General features: G+C 42.9%; 1 protein-coding gene across 2 annotated transcripts in view; it reads left to right on the top strand.

Annotated features, from left to right (window-relative positions):
- NSF (N-ethylmaleimide sensitive factor, vesicle fusing ATPase) overlaps positions 1-15,507 on the top strand; it is a 62,028-nt gene that overhangs the window by 27,841 nt on the left and 18,680 nt on the right. For both annotated transcript variants that reach the window (XM_061475909.1, XM_061475910.1), the window contains exons 9-12: positions 10,315-10,514; positions 12,325-12,490; positions 13,036-13,110; positions 14,287-14,474. In XM_061475909.1, the coding sequence (XP_061331893.1) occupies positions 10,315-10,514; positions 12,325-12,490; positions 13,036-13,110; positions 14,287-14,474 (629 nt within the window). The remainder of the gene's footprint in view (positions 1-10,314; positions 10,515-12,324; positions 12,491-13,035; positions 13,111-14,286; positions 14,475-15,507) is intronic.

Here is a 15,507-nt window from a genome sequence, read left to right as displayed (position 1 = left end):
CAGCCTACTTCTGGTTTGTAAAGACTGGGTATCAACTAACAGCTTTATGATGCTATAACATAGCAGTTTCTTAGGGATCTAGTAGACTGACAATGCCTGTTCTTCCCCTCTTGCTGCTGAATGTGTTTCTTATTCTTGTTGCTTGGCTAGAGAAGGGGACAAAGAAACAACATGAATACTCAACACTGAATGAATGAGATACATGGTTTAAGGGAATACTTTCCTGTTGGAACTGAAATTCTTTTGGATGCTGCATTTATTTGTAGCAGCGAGACTGAATGCTCCTATTCCTGACCTACTGAGCTGTCTATATAGGTCAAAGGAAATTCTGTCTTATTGATGCTGCTCTATATATTAAATATCTGTTGTCCTGGATTATGTGTCCAGTTGCATTGTAAACCTATGTCCTTCTCACCCGGGAAATAGAGCATCTTGTGTGACCTATGCTTGGTCAGATATGAAGTGCTGGAGAGGATGCACAAGCTGTGGCATGCCTTGGGGTTTGTGAAATAAAAGCTCAGGTTCTAAATATAACTTTTTGAGGGGGAGGGCTGGGGGAAGGAAAGGCAGTCCCATGACTTTGTAAACATGTGCTGGCAGGTGCCTAAATGGTGTTGGTTTTGATATGTAGTAAGCAGTATGCAGCTGCAGGTGTCTTTATTTTGTCCCATAAAGTGGCTGGGGCTGTTATAGCTGGTCCTTGTTCTCTGAATATAATCTCTGTGGGTTCATATTTAAACTTGGAACCTGTAGCTGTGTAATTCCTGTGTATGTTTATGTTTCTTGATCCCCCTTCCCTCTCCCCACAAATGAAGCAATTGAGCTTTTGATTACAAAGCTGATTTTCATCAGAAGATGGGTCCTGTTTGTGTGTGGCTGTCTCCAGTGCTTGTGGAATCGATGTTAAACTTCCCTGTGAAGTGAATTAGGTCTTTTCTTAGTGATTTGAACACCTGGGGAGAAACCCTGCAGGCCAAGCCCAACTGGTGCACAATTCTCTCCTGCCTTTTCACTTCACATCCATCTGATAGCAAAGGCTTTCTGGGGTCTGATCTTGGGTCGCTGGGTTTTTGCAGCTGTGAGCAAGTCATAACTTCTTTCTGCTTGACAGTATCAAATACTTAAATTTGTTAAATATGTATGCAGAGAGAGGAAATGAGAGAAATGGTGTTGGCTGTGGAAAGAAAAGCTTTTACCTAGATATTCTGTTGTGCCCAGTTCAGAAATGCTGCTGACAGCTGGCCTTTGGAAAGAGCAGCATCCCTGACTTGAAATATTCTTACCTTTTGAAGCAGTTATCATGTATATTCATGGCTGCAGTACAGAGTTCTTAGGTGTGACCATATGTTAAGGTAAAAGATGTACACTTTGGTAATTCTCATCAGTGTCAGTGGGCTGTGATGAGGAAATGTGAGTAGATTAGAGACAATTAGAGCTTGTTTTCATTTTCTGTGGCAGGGTTGGAATTAGGTGATCTCTAAGGTCACTTCCAACCCAAACCGTTCGGTGGTTCTCTGATTTGGTGGTAGCTTCTCCTGTTCAGCTTCCCTGGCTGTGTGCAGTCTGGCAGTACAATAAGCAGTCATGTGTCAGACCATGATTGCATTCCCTTGGTATTATCATTAGCTGGGTGCTCCTTGGGAGTGATGTGCAGCGCCTGCCTTTGCCATGGAGGACCTACATCTCTACCAGGTACCTCTGGAGAAGGTTGGAATCCTTGCTGACTGCAGGTTGTGGAGCTGCTTTGCAGGGTGTGCTGCTCAGATGGTTCCTCCTCTTAATTGGTGTTGCTTAATACAGGAAGACAAAGATTCTCTGAAGGACCACTTGTATTTTGATTACCCTGGGCAATGAATTAAAGGTGTGCCATAGTATTTATATAAATACGCAGACCCTTACGTGTGCGTGTTTACACACATACTCCACAAAGCAGCATTTTTCTGGTAAGAAGGTAGGCTCCCAGCAGAGCTCTCAGCTCTGTGATGAACCCCAGGGCTAAAGAGCTTATCTGAAATGCGAAAAAACAAAGCTTTCTGACATTCATTTGCTTTGCCTTAGTTATAACTTGCTCTCAACTATATTTCAGATCTGAAATGTCAGTGTGACAGCTGTTCACCTTTGTGTGTAATTTATTGGGAAAGGAAAAGAAGGAATTTGCTTGCTATCTGGTGCTCTAGTGCTCACCCAGAGCTGGGTTTTGCCCAGTGCTCACAGACTGCAACTCCCATGCCAAATGCAATAAATATTTCTGTCCCGTAACTACATAGAGGCTCTATAGACCCCTCAGAGATTACTTACAATTTGTGTGTGGTGTATCTGACTTCCAAGGAATGTGCTGGGTTTGGAGCATATAAAGCAACAGTAGTTAACCGTATCATCCAAGGGTGTAAGTGCTACTCTGATGCTACAATCTTTGGTTTATCCAAGAAAAGAAGCCTTAGCTCAGCTTCAGCTGGTCATTAAACCTTGCCATAGCTCCCTGCTGCCTAAGGGGCAATTTACTTTTCCATACCCACGCTTTTCCCAGCAGAAATGGAAATAAATAAATCTGGATGAGGATTGAGGAAGGTGTCTTGAAACAAAAGGGGCTCTTCTGTCTTAGTGACCTCTGAGGCCTCCCTAGCAGTGACACTTTGACGGAAGGAACTTTACACTTGCAGGGCACTTTCAGCTGGGAAGTGATTTTCCTGATTTGTGGCACATTAATTGTTGTAAAGGCCACTGAAAAAGCAGATTCTGGATGTACATGTTGTTACAGTTCATTAACAGGTATAGAAATCTTTGGTGATACAGTCCTCTTAAAAGACTGAAACAGAACCAGAAAGAGCCCAAATTCCCCACCCTCTCCTGTTACCATCGCTAAGTAGGTTAAGTCAGACTTCTCCAAGGTGATTTCTGTTTCCTCATAGCCTTTGTAGCATGTCCTCTGACCTCTTGGAATCAGTTGGTTTCAGAGCTCTGTATTTTTGAGTACAGATCACTGTATAAAAATGAAGTATAGACAAAACACAAGATGAGCATTCACATTAGCAGGTAGTCAGGTATTATTTTCTTCCTTGGATTCTGCCTGTGAGGTGGAGGCTTGTCTTTTAAGCTGCCTTATAAATGGATACATTAATGTTCTTGAAGTACTCGGATATTATAAGAGAGGAATAATAATGGAAAGGATCTCATGAAGCCTGTTCTTAAAATAGGATCATTTTAATGAAAGAATGGGTGTCAGACATGTCTAACCTGTAACTGGGGTGACAGGAATGGCAGAGCGTCCCAAGGAGGCCTATTGCACTGCTTCCAGCATCTTCACCATCAGCAGTTTTCAGGTGCCTGTTCTCAGCCTTGCAGCAGTTCATGCATTGCTTATTTCTGTTATGCTTTTGGAGGAGGCTTTTATGTACTTGCCTGTTGGTGTTTCTCTTCAGTATTCTCAAGGCTGAGATCTGAGATTCTTAAACCATTCTCATAACCTCTGGATCACCAGTCGTTGTTGCTTCTGTTCCCTTGGTCATTTCTTCACCGCTTAGAAGCGTGATGACCAAAACAGGGCACAGTAGTTGAAGTGCTCACCAGTTCCAGCTCAGTTGGTGGCTTTTGCCTGTGCCTCAGTATATATGCCTCTTTATAACCCTCAGGAGGGTGATTTTTCAGTTTTGCAACATGCATGTAATTATTCCTACCCCAATTTAGAAACTGGTGCATCAAGTTACATTGGTTTTAAGTGAATTTAATCCTGCCCATCAGTTTATTTGTAGATCTTGGTTTTGTAGTGTGCAAATGCAGTAAGTGTATTCTCTTCCATCTTCCAGGCTATTAGTAAAAGCACTGCATACCAGTAAATTTGGGCTGGATCCTTTCTTGTTGTACTTTAAAGTTTGTAGGGTTTTTTTCCGTTAACTTTGTGTTTTTCATTCAGCTTACGTGTTTCCTACATGCTTATGAAGATTTATAAGACCTATTTATATCTTTATGAAAGTCTAAATCTCCCTCTATTGCTTTGTTTCCTCATAGGGTCATAGAATGGTTAGGGTTGGAAAGGACCTGAAGATCATCTAGTTCCAACCCCTCTGTGTGTAACCTCCTACCCTTTCCTAGAGGGAAGTTGTCTCGGGCTGATCTAAGAAATTCCTTTTGGCTGTTTCTTGTATCCTTGTTTTTTTTTCTACCTCCTTTAAGAGATATTGTGCCAGAATTTTCCAGTAATTAAGGTAGTGATAAGACCAGATCACACAATCAATAAATAGTTGAGACTGAAAGGGATCTCTCAAGATTTAGTCCAAGCCCCTGCCTCCCTTCCTTTTCCCTTTATAACATTATGGATGACATTCATTTTCTTCCCCCCAGTGTTTCCCCCACCCTGTCCAAGTCTCAGTGACTTTGAGATGATTTCACCTACTCTTGAGTGCTCTTGGGTGAAGTTCATGTCCAGGTAATCTGCAGATATCTAATATGCTTGAGGGCTGGGTCTTGTTCTTTTCCTGCTCCTGTTTCCTATTCCTGCCCTTTTGTTAGTGATCTTCATAATTGCTGCCACATAACACATGAAGTCTTCATAGAACCAGAGAATAGTTCGGGTTGGAAAGGACCTTAAGATCATCCAGTTCCAACCCCCCTGCCATGGGCAGGGACACCTCACACTAAACCAGGTCACCCAAGGCTCCGTCCAACCTGGCCTTGAACACTGCCAGGGATGGAGCATTCACAGTGTCCCTGCCTCACCACCCTCACAGGAAAGAATTTCCTCCTTATATCCAATCTAAACTTCCCCTGTTTAAGTTTTAACCCGTTACCCCTTGTCCTGTCACTCCAGTCCCTAATGAAGAGTCCCCCCCCAGCATCCCTATAGGCCCCCTTCAGACACTGGAAGCTGCTCTGAGGTCTCCACGCAGCCTTCTCTTCTCCAGGCTGAACAGCCCCAACTTCCTCAGCCTGTCTTCATACAGGAGCTGCTCCAAACCCTGATCATCCTCGTGGCCTCCTCTGGACTTGTTCCAACAGTTCCATGTTGTTCCAACAGTTCCATGTCATCTTTATGTTGAGGACACCAGAACTGCACACAGTGAGGTCTCACAAGAGTAGGGCAGTTTGAAGTTAGTGTTTTCTTTTGTTAGCTTTTCTTAATTGAGAGGTGTATCAATGCTTCCTCCTGAGGTGGTGATAAAATGAAGTGCTTTACTCACACTGAAGCACGTGGTTCCCTGTGGCCGGTGAGGCTGAATCTGGTCACTTAACTCTTCCTCCACGTATCTAAAGACCTCTGTGTGCACTTTCTTTGTGGAGGACTGCTGGGCTCACTGTGTAAATCTGTAATCTGTTCACATACTGAATTGCTGAATGCAGTCTTGGCCTTTGTATCAGAAAGGATGCAGTAAAACTGGAAGCACTTTGGAGGAAGTCATCATGGTGGTTGGACCAGAAAAGCTGTGGATTGGCTTGAAGATCTTCAGCCTTGGGAAGAGACCGGTGTGAGAGATAAGAGAGAGAGGACTTCAAAACTGTGCATGGCCAGGAAAGAACAATGTTTGCTCTTTCGACACAGGAAGTTGGAAATGTGGAGGTCTCAGATGGCAGGCTTGGGAGGAAGGGAAGGGGCTTCACACCAAGTGTGCTGCAAGGAATTTCTGTGTTGGGGGCCGTAGTCAGATACTGAGAAGACTTTTGCTCTTACTTCACCTGGCTGCAGTTGTGGTGTTAGTTAGCAGGCAACATCACCACTTGGCAACCACAGTTTTAGTCCAGCTGGAAAACCAGGCTTTGAGACATCCCAGTCACCTTGTTATGTTGATACTTGTTTATGCTGTAATGCTCTGTGGGTAAGTGTTCCATAAGGCATTTACAAATTACACCGTGTGGACTTTCTAAGTAGACAGAAGTGATCCAGCTTTATTCCAAAAAGGAGAAAAGGCTGGTGAGATTTATGGCTATTAACATCCAGGTGGGAAATGCCTGTAAACATCAGCTGCTGTGTTCAGCAATCCATTCAACAGCTCTGCATAATCTTCATCTTAAAGTAGCTGCGTTCTTGTAGCTTCTCTATTAAGAGGCAGAGGCATTTACTCTTCTGCTACGGTGATGGCTTCTTTTAAAGATGGGTTTTTTTGGTAGATGCTCTTATCAGAATCCCTTTTCTGCGAGTCCTGATTTTGTTTGTGTAGCCAAAGGCATTCTGTTGGGAGCTTCTCTAAAGCTGATTTATTTTCATTTTTATCAAATTCCATCAGAAACTGATAAATGTCCTGCCATTGTCATAAATCTAGTTATTATCTCCTTATATATGCATGCATTAAACTTCTCACAGCTAAACCAAGTATGCTGAGAAAGCTATAGGAAGACATTCCTGACTTGGTTGTCTTCTCTTTGCAGTGACAAACGATTTGATAGATCAAGAAACTGGCTATTGAGAGTCCTTTTAAAATAAACCCTTCTGGTTTAGGTGTAGCCTTTGCCCTGTCTCAGCTTTGAATTAAAAACACAAACAAGTTACTTGAGTCTTGCTACTTGTCAGTAGTACATAAATCCAACAGGAAGATTAACTGGAGGCTGGAGTAGTTCTGGGTTTACAGGATGAGAGGAGGGGAAAATCCCAATCAGCTATATTTTGGGGGAAATTTTGCCTGTGTGGCAGGTGAAGTCTGGGAACCCTGATCTGACTCAAACCTGCTTGAAGATGAATGTGCAGAGATAAGCATCTCTCCCTGATGTGTGCAGGATCGGTACTTCACATCCCTGCAGTTTCCCCAATAGGTTCATCTCAATGATACAATCACACCAGAATGCTTTGATTTTAATTAAAAGGGGAATTACACTCCCAAGGAGAAAACCCCTGTTACACTAAAACATTCTTCTGATCTCTCCAAAGAAGTGACTAGTGAGAGCTGAACAAATAAACTTGATCTTGTCTTTGGGTAAGTGGCGTTCTGGTTCAAAATAGCATTTGACTTCTCTTGGTAACACAAGTAACTTTCCCATTCTTACCAGGTTTTATGATTTTTTCCCTAATGTTTTGTGCAGAATGTTTCCCATGTTGGTGTATTTTAGTTCCTGTTAACATACTTACACAGCCTCTAACGGTACGTCATTAAATTTCATCCTTAAGTATCACATTACAGGAATGACCTTTGATTTGGAGGCCTAAAGGTAAGCTTGAAGGAGTTGGAGATGTCTGCACTGCTAATCATTTGTGTTTAGAAGATTCTCATAATAGTATTGACATTTGGGCTGCATTGGTGAAAACAGCAAAAGGGAGATAAACTTAATCAAAATTCCTTTGTGGTGCCCAGGATCCCACTGTGATCTGAGACATCACATTTGTAGTTTGTCATCACCTGCCTATTTTAACAAAGTCCTGCTTGTGTTTAGAACTTACTTAGGCAGGTAAATGCAGCTCTGCAGGGAAATCTCTGCTGTAGTGGCTAGTGGCAATTTTATTGGAAGAGGAACTAATTGCCTTGGTTTCAGGAATGTTCTGCCACCCAGCTAAGACCCAGCTCTCAGTGTTGCTCATTCAGTGGCAACCAAGTCGTGGAGCAGATGGTCAGTAATGTCCTTGATGTTCAGATGTGGGGGAACTAAAGCCTGCGTGTGAAATACCCAGCATTGGCTGAGCTTATCTGGGTATGATTTGGTACCTGTTGAGTTGTCTCTGGGTACCTGCTGGGCCCCAGAGCTGGTATTTGTGCTCTGGAGGGGTGAATAGCAAATAGCATTAGAGTACAGCTGAGGGCTTGGGCAGGCAGCTGAAGCAGAAGCCAGCCTTTGACCAGCTTGCTTTCTTTTTTCTTCCTCCAACAGCTTCTGTCCTTTATTAGGTAAGAGATGATGCTCTCTCATGGTAAGCAAATTTGAATAGGAAGAGGATAAACATCCTAAGAGGCTTTCTAAGCAAGTTTGTCCAAAGGCCAGGGTGCTCCTTCTGGAACTGCTGCTTTGCCTTTTACTTTCTATATGCTCCCAATGTGGGACATGAGACAGCCATAGCCCTTTGTGAAAGCTATGTTAGCTCAGGTAGAGGAAGGGAATATTGGAGCTTTTCAAGAAGTTCAGGTTTTGGGGGCTGTAAAAGAGAAGCTTCTAGTGGCTCTGACTAGGTTGTACGTCCTTCTAGAAGAGAGAGTGTGGATTGCAGGAGAACCAGGGAAAAAAAAAGTAGAACCAGGCTGTGCTTTGTGTTTCTTCTTTGAAAGCATACTAGAGAAAACTAATCCTCTACGGCACAATTTCCCTGCCTCTCTCTGGATGCTCCCAGGCCTGTTTGCATACATGTGCCCTGACTTGCCAGTAGCCTTTTGATAGCCTCTCTGGTTGAGCCCAGCAGAGCTGTCTGAGCATCAGTTTGCTTGGGATTTCCCTTCAAAGCATCACTCATCGTCGAAATCCTGCTTTGTGCTGTTTGGCTACAGAGGTGATCATGTTCCCTCACGAAACACGTTAACAATACCTTTCGTGACATTGATTTGACAGGAAGAGCTTTTAATTTATCTACGCCTCAGTCGTTCCTGTGCGAAATTCATCTTTACTGACAGTCCACGGTGTTTATGTACTTGACTCGTAGATGCCTGAACGTTGACTAAGGAATTCTTCTTAGCTGAAGCTCTTGAATTTTATCTTTTGTAGTAAATTTTTTATCTGCAGAGAAGCCCAGAAAAACCCTTCAGCTTTATTCCTGTGCTCATTCAATGCAGCACTAGTGCTCTGTGGGACTTTGCCCTCCTCATAGCAATGTTCTCCTGAATCTTCGTGCCAGTGTACGGACAGCCTGAAAGAGAAAGTGAGCAGTGCGTGTGGGTAATAGAAGTTGTTGTGTGTTGAGCAGTTGTCTAGATTGAAGTTAATTCTTTATTGCTGTAATATTCAGGAGTAAATGAAATCACAGTTGAGTATTGGTAAGTTAATACAGGATTAAAGTACTTTAAAGGCAAAAGGTTGCTGTGAGGTGTGTGTAGTTGTGAGGACTCTTGTGTGGGGTGAACTTACCACATAGCTGAGACAAGCCAGAAACCAGAAGGGAAGTCATTCTATGTGGTGACAAATAACTCCCTGTGCCCAAGCTCGCTGAACTTTTGATGATGGTAGAAACTGAACTTGCTTCCTCTAAGGCTGAGCTCTGTGCCTTCACTCTGCTACTTTGTTGGGCTTTGCTTTTAATGTGTGTCTTAAGCACTGCAGGACTCTTGTTGGGTGGTTTGCAACCTTAACAAAGGCTGCAAGAATATGGTGTAAAATGAATGCATTGTGAATGTCATCTGCATCATGAAACAGTTTCTACTGATGAAGGTCTTGCTTTCTACCTCAGACAATTAACACCTCGAGATTTCTAAGGTTTAGGTAAATTTTCTTGAAACAAAACAGGTGGGGTTTTATCTTCAGATAGGTTCCTCTGTTTCCCTAGAGAAGAGAATTTAAATGCCAGTGCTCCTGCACAGTGTTCAAAGTCCTGTTATTTGCATGAATGCTTCAGGTCTTCCCGGTTGCAGGTCAGGCTTTTGGGGCTGATGGTTCTAGTGATTCTTAGAAGCCTTTTTGTTTTCTCAGTATTTCTCCTATGAACTTGCAATTATAACTAGGTGTATTGAAGGGAACTCATCAAAGCCCAATACAGGGGTAATTATTAGATGATACAGGCCATTATTAGATGATACTTCTTGTTTTCTCTTTCAAGAATCAGATTAATGTTTTTGATCCATGTCTACACTGGGAGCTCCCAGTCTGTTGAGTAACTGTGAGGGTCTCATGCTTTGTTTTCCTTATGTATGTGAAAATTGAACTCAGTTGAAGCTCTTCTGTGAAGAAAGGCTTCTTTTGTAGGCACTTCTTCCTCTGGAAGAGAGAAACCAACCAGGTGCAGTGTATGCCTTTCCTAAATTGCTGGTACATCTTGGCTTGGTATTCAGGGCATATGGTGATATAAAAGAAGTGTCTGCAGCCCCTCAGCATCCCTAGAGTTGGGTTTTGTTGAACTGAAAAGTTATTCACATGTTTACCAAGTGGTCTTTATTGCTTTGGATTCCTAACCAGAAGTTATAATTCAGGCTTTCAGTCCTTAGCTGTTAACTTTGTGTGCTTAATGCATGCAAGAGCATTTGTGCTCTTCTGCAAGGTATTTTTCCTGGCCCTTGCCACATCATTGGAATGATTCTGACCCAACTTGGCAATTCTGTTTGAATTTCACTGATAAAGGCAGTGAACCTGAGTAGGGTTGAGACTAATGTACGTTGCAGCCTGATCCCTGTAATAGCACTACTGTAAGCAGCAATTCCCTCTTCCCTATACTGCTCTTTCCATCATAAGCCTGCTTTCTAAACATGTTCTCTCTTGTTCTAGGCTGCAAGCATGTGAAAGGCATCCTCTTGTATGGACCTCCAGGCTGTGGTAAAACACTTATGGCGAGACAGATTGGCAAGATGCTGAATGCCAGAGAACCAAAGGTGGTCAATGGTCCAGAAATCCTCAATAAATATGTGGGCGAGTCCGAGGCCAACATCCGCAAGCTGTTTGCTGATGCAGAAGAAGAACAAAGAAGGGTAATGCAAACATAGATAAATGGCATGGTCAGGATGAATGTGCCTAAAGAATGGCCGGAAAAGGGGTTTATAATCAGAAAATTACTGCTTGCATTAAAAGCCTGAGTCACTCCTTAGATTATAGTTATTCCCTGCAAGTCAGGGAATATTAGTGTTCTACAGATGGACACACTGGCTGTTGGAAAAGCAATCTCGGAACCTGACAAGGTAGCTGTGCTGGGGATGGACAGTTAGCTTCAATTCCATGCAGGGTTATTTTCAAGTAATACAATAGGGCCCATCATGCTGTGCTTTGTATTATGGGGTGTCACCTGCCCAAAAAGTGCTGAAAATTAGGATTGCACTAATTTTGCTCTTTTCTTTTCTCTTTGTTTTGATGGAGGAGACATGATTTAGTTGGACTTTCTGCGACTAAATTCAGGTGGCACATATCATAGGCTGGATTTCAAACAAGCTTTCACGGTTCAAGTTTTTGGTTTACAGCCTTATGGGTATATTGTAAGCCTTAAAGTGCTGTATCTGATACATCGTTACTTTTCCTCAGCAGGACGCTAATGGATGGGATAGTGTCTCAAAACCAGAGAGGTCTTTTAAATTGGAAGTGGAGATGATTCTGTTTTCCCTAAGCTTGTTTTTTTCTTATCCATTACTTCAGTCAGCTGTCAAAAGCCCCATCTTTAGTTTAAAGGTGTAAATACTTATTTCATGTGTGCTATAGTAATTTTTCTGCTGTGGATCACTTCATCTTGACAGATCTTTCTGATAAAGAAAGTACAATGTCAGGCAAGCCACAGCTGAATACAGGGAGGGCTTTTCAGAAGACATTAGCAAAGGACATTGTATCCCTTAATTTTATTTGCACCTAAGAAGGCTGCAGGTTTTGACAGTGGCTTGAAATAACTTCATTTTCTTCTGCAGAAGATCTATTAATCAGTAAGTCAGCTTTGCATGGTAACCCATCCAAATGGAAACAGTCTCCTTCTCTCTGCTTATTGCAGTCTAACTGAAAGCTGTGAGCTGCTTTTCCTTTGCAATAACACACCTGTTAAAATAGGCTTTATAATGGCTGGAGGGAATGGTCTTGATGACAAGTTTCAAGATTAAAAAGGTCTCGAAAAGGTTGGTATTGTAATGACTTGTGTCTGGGGCAGATTGCCAGGGACAGCACATTTACTCAGCGTTAATATGGTCTCCACTGGCCACAAAAGATGTTTGAGAGGTGGAATTTGAAGGGAAGAAGCTTCATAATACAGTCACAAAAAGTATCCTGTTCTCTTACCAGCTGCAACTGCCTCACCTTTGAGTGAACCTGGAAATAAGCAGTTTTGTTCCTGATTGGCACCTAACAAATGGGCTCCTTAAAAATGTTCAGAACAAAGCTACTCTGGCAAAGCCTGTATTTACTAACTTCAGTGCAACCAGGAGTATTTCCCACACTGGGTGCTTGCCCCTACAGACGTGCTTCATTCTCCATCTCCCTTTTGGATGGCTTTCCCAGATATTCAGTACTGTGACCCTGTGTCTGAGCTGTGTGTTCCAGCTTTGGGCTTGTGCTTTTCCCATTCAGCCTAGTCCTCTTCCTTGGATGTCAGCTGTGAAGCCGTATGTTTGGGCAAAGCCTACCATCCCATTTTGGAGGATGGCAAGATGTCATTCTGGGAAGGGGTCACACATAACGTGATACTAAAAGCCCTTAGAGATATCAATGTTCTGTATCTGTGGGGCTGAGCTTGTTGAGAAGTTACTGTTTTGTTTGGATGGCTTTCAGTGATGACATGTGGCATTCCTGACATGTTTTTCTCTCCACTAGCTTGGAGCAAACAGCGGTGTGCATATCATCATTTTTGATGAGATTGATGCAATCTGCAAGCAGAGAGGAAGCATGGCGGGGAGCACTGGAGTTCATGATACTGTTGTAAACCAGTTGCTGTCTAAAATTGATGGTGTAGAGCAGCTCAATAACATCCTGGTGATTGGTATGATGGTGCTTACTTTTCTCTGTTACAGTGTTCTGGTTGAAAACTGCTGATACTTTCCTCATTGCAGGTCAACTAAGTTATCATTAGTGGTATTAGATCTGTTTGGGCTAATCCAGACTGAATGTCTGCTATTTGCCAAGCATCAGGAGCAGATTTAAAGGGAGATATCACTCAAATTGGCTGATATTGCTGCTTCCAAAAACTTCCTTCTTTTGCTTTTGATAACAAGTGATTCATAGTCTAAGAAAACTTGCAAGGAATGATATGTATTGGCATATGAAGGACTGGGGCTTCTCTAGCTGTGTTGTCTAGTTGACCTGGTGCCAGGAGCCCTGCAGATACAGTCACAAGTACAGGCTTGATTACTATCGACTCTACTTCAGGGCATGACTTTTCCTGTATTTCTGAAGATGGGGATGTTCTGCCTGTTTACTTGAGATTCTTTGGGGTATCTTCTTAACTCTGTGGGCTGTGTTCAGGAGTTGGAGACCCACTTAGTAAGCTCAAATAATGCTGATTTTGGTTTTTAACTTTGAATTTAGGAATGACCAACAGACCTGACCTGATTGATGAGGCTCTGCTGAGACCAGGGAGGCTGGAGGTGAAAATGGAGATTGGTAAGCAAGTTGGCATAGTGCAGTGCATAAGCTCACATGTACTTAATAATAAAGCAAATATTTATCATAATGTGAACAGTTAACCAGGATGGCAGAGGGGCTAAATTTCATGCAGCTCCCTCTATAACATTACAGGTTTAGTACCTGCATCTTCAGTTGGCAAAACTAAGCAGGGCATTAGGATAAATGATGAGATGATAAGGACTGACCACTGCTGGGGACTATGGGCATTTTAAAATGTCTTTTCACATACTCTCAGCACAAATAGTATTCGGTGCAAATTATCAGACCATTGGACCCAACAAGATGCATCCCAGGATGATGTAGTCACTGAGCTGCTCTCCACTGTATTTGAAAGGTCATAGCAGGAAGGCAAAGTCCACAGACTGGAGAAAAGGGAATGTCACACCTGCTTGATAAAAGAGGAGTAAGGTGCCTCCTAGAAACTCCTGACCAGTTAGCCTCACCTCAGTGCCCACCAGGACCATAAAGCATCCTCCTGGAAGATATGCTGAAACACATGGAGGACAGGGAGGTGATTAGAGACTGCAGAGATGGCTTTACAAAGGGCAAATTGTGCCTGGCTAGTTTAGTGGCCTTTTACAGTGGAGTAACTGCATTGGTGGATAAATGATGAGCTACAGATGTAGTTTACCTTGACATCCATAGGGCCTTTGATAAGGTCCCTCACGGCATTATTGCCCCTGAATGGGAGAAATTGGAGTTTGATGGATGAAGCCTTAGATGAGGAATCGGCTGGATGCTGTGTCCAAAGAGTTGTAGTCGACGGCTCAATGGCAGGGCAATTCCCACCATGAGGACAGCCTGGAGCGTAGATGGGTAGATTGATGGCAGCCCTGTGGAGAAAGATTTTGGGATACTGGGGGTTGAAAAATTGGACACGAAGCAGCACTGTTCACTTACAGTTCAGAAAGCCAGTTGTACCCAGGGCTGCATCCAAAGCAGCGTGGCCAGCAGGTCGAGGGAGGTGATTCTGCAATTAGTGTAATTGAATGTTCTCAAACAAAAAGCACTGTCAAATACTCTGCTTGTAAGAATGAATTGCTGGTGTCGAGAAAGAGCCTCTGGAAGCCAGCCTGTTGAGGAGCAGGAAGGGCTTTGCTGCAGTTGCTGTGCTGAGGTGCTGATCGGCATGTGTTGTCTTTAAAATCTCAGGCTTGCCGGATGAGAAGGGTCGATTTCAGATTCTTCATATCCACACGGTTCGGATGCGGGAGCACCAGCTGCTGGCTGAAGACGTGGACATTGCAGAACTGGCAGTGGAGACTAAAAACTTCAGTGGTGCTGAACTGGAAGGGTTAGTTCGAGCTGCTCAGTCTACTGCTATGAACAGACACATTAAGGTCAGTCCGGTCATCTCTCACTGGGGCAGAAAAGGAGAAAATAATTATGGTTGGAATCTTTTCTTGAGTGTTTACTTCCAAATGGTATATCAGCCTACCTTAGGAGAGGGAATTCATACAGACACTAGCATTTCATCGTGCTTTTACGTGGTTCTGAATTACCTCTTTCATCTAAGCCCCTTTCATGGAGCCACTTGACCTCCAAGAAGCTCTTGCATAGCTCAGTGGGGATGGAAGGTGATTGTCAATGTATTTTGATAAAAACTGAAAGTAAAGGCTTGAGCTCAGTGATACGGATTGGACCCAGGAGTCAAGAGGTGGGAGTGAGAACAGCCAGTCATATAGGAAAGATCTCTGCTGGAACCTGTCTTCCATTTCAAATGAGTATTCACTTGATGATCAGCCATAAGAGACATACAATATTCATGGTTCCTTCCACTCCAGAGGAACATTGCCTTGCTTCCCCGTGCTTGCTGATTATCTGAGGTCAGTGTATCTTTAACTAGAAAGCAGTTAAGGACCATGAAATGTCAGGTTATATTAATCCAGATGCAAACCACAGTATTTGATGGTGTTGAAATATGAGATGATTAGTTTGTGAAGAAGGCGGCTGAAGGGCACAGCCCCTTTGCTCTAGTGGCCAAGAACTGGGGTTACTGCAGAGAAAAGCCTTTGACAGCAATTCCACAGCACTGGTCTAGGATTTTTAACTGAAAAGTCTGTCCAAACCTGAATGTGAGGAAAACACAACATGCTTTTATTTAAGTGAGAGAAATTGTTTGGTTACTTAGACGTTTGTGTCTCTTGGGAGCATTCTCTATTAGAGAAGTGGTTCTTTCTGCTCGTTTTTCTTGTATAGCCATAATACTTGCAAAGTTACTGTTTCCTATACCAAAACCCCACAAACACCAACAGTTTCTCATTTTCTTGTGTTCTGTCTCAAAACAAAAATAAAACCCAGCCCTTCTCAGGCAAAACATTTTCCTGAATAAATTATTTTTACTTATAGCTGCTGTTTTTTTCAAGTGCTTGA

Source organism: Pezoporus flaviventris, unplaced genomic scaffold, assembly GCF_033815535.1.
Source record: "Pezoporus flaviventris isolate CSIRO_AGI_PZ_B2104156 unplaced genomic scaffold, CSIRO_AGI_Pfla_v1 ptg000091l, whole genome shotgun sequence".
Lineage (NCBI taxonomy): Eukaryota > Metazoa > Chordata > Aves > Psittaciformes > Psittacidae > Pezoporus > Pezoporus flaviventris.
This window is presented reverse-complemented; position numbering and strand designations above follow the sequence as displayed.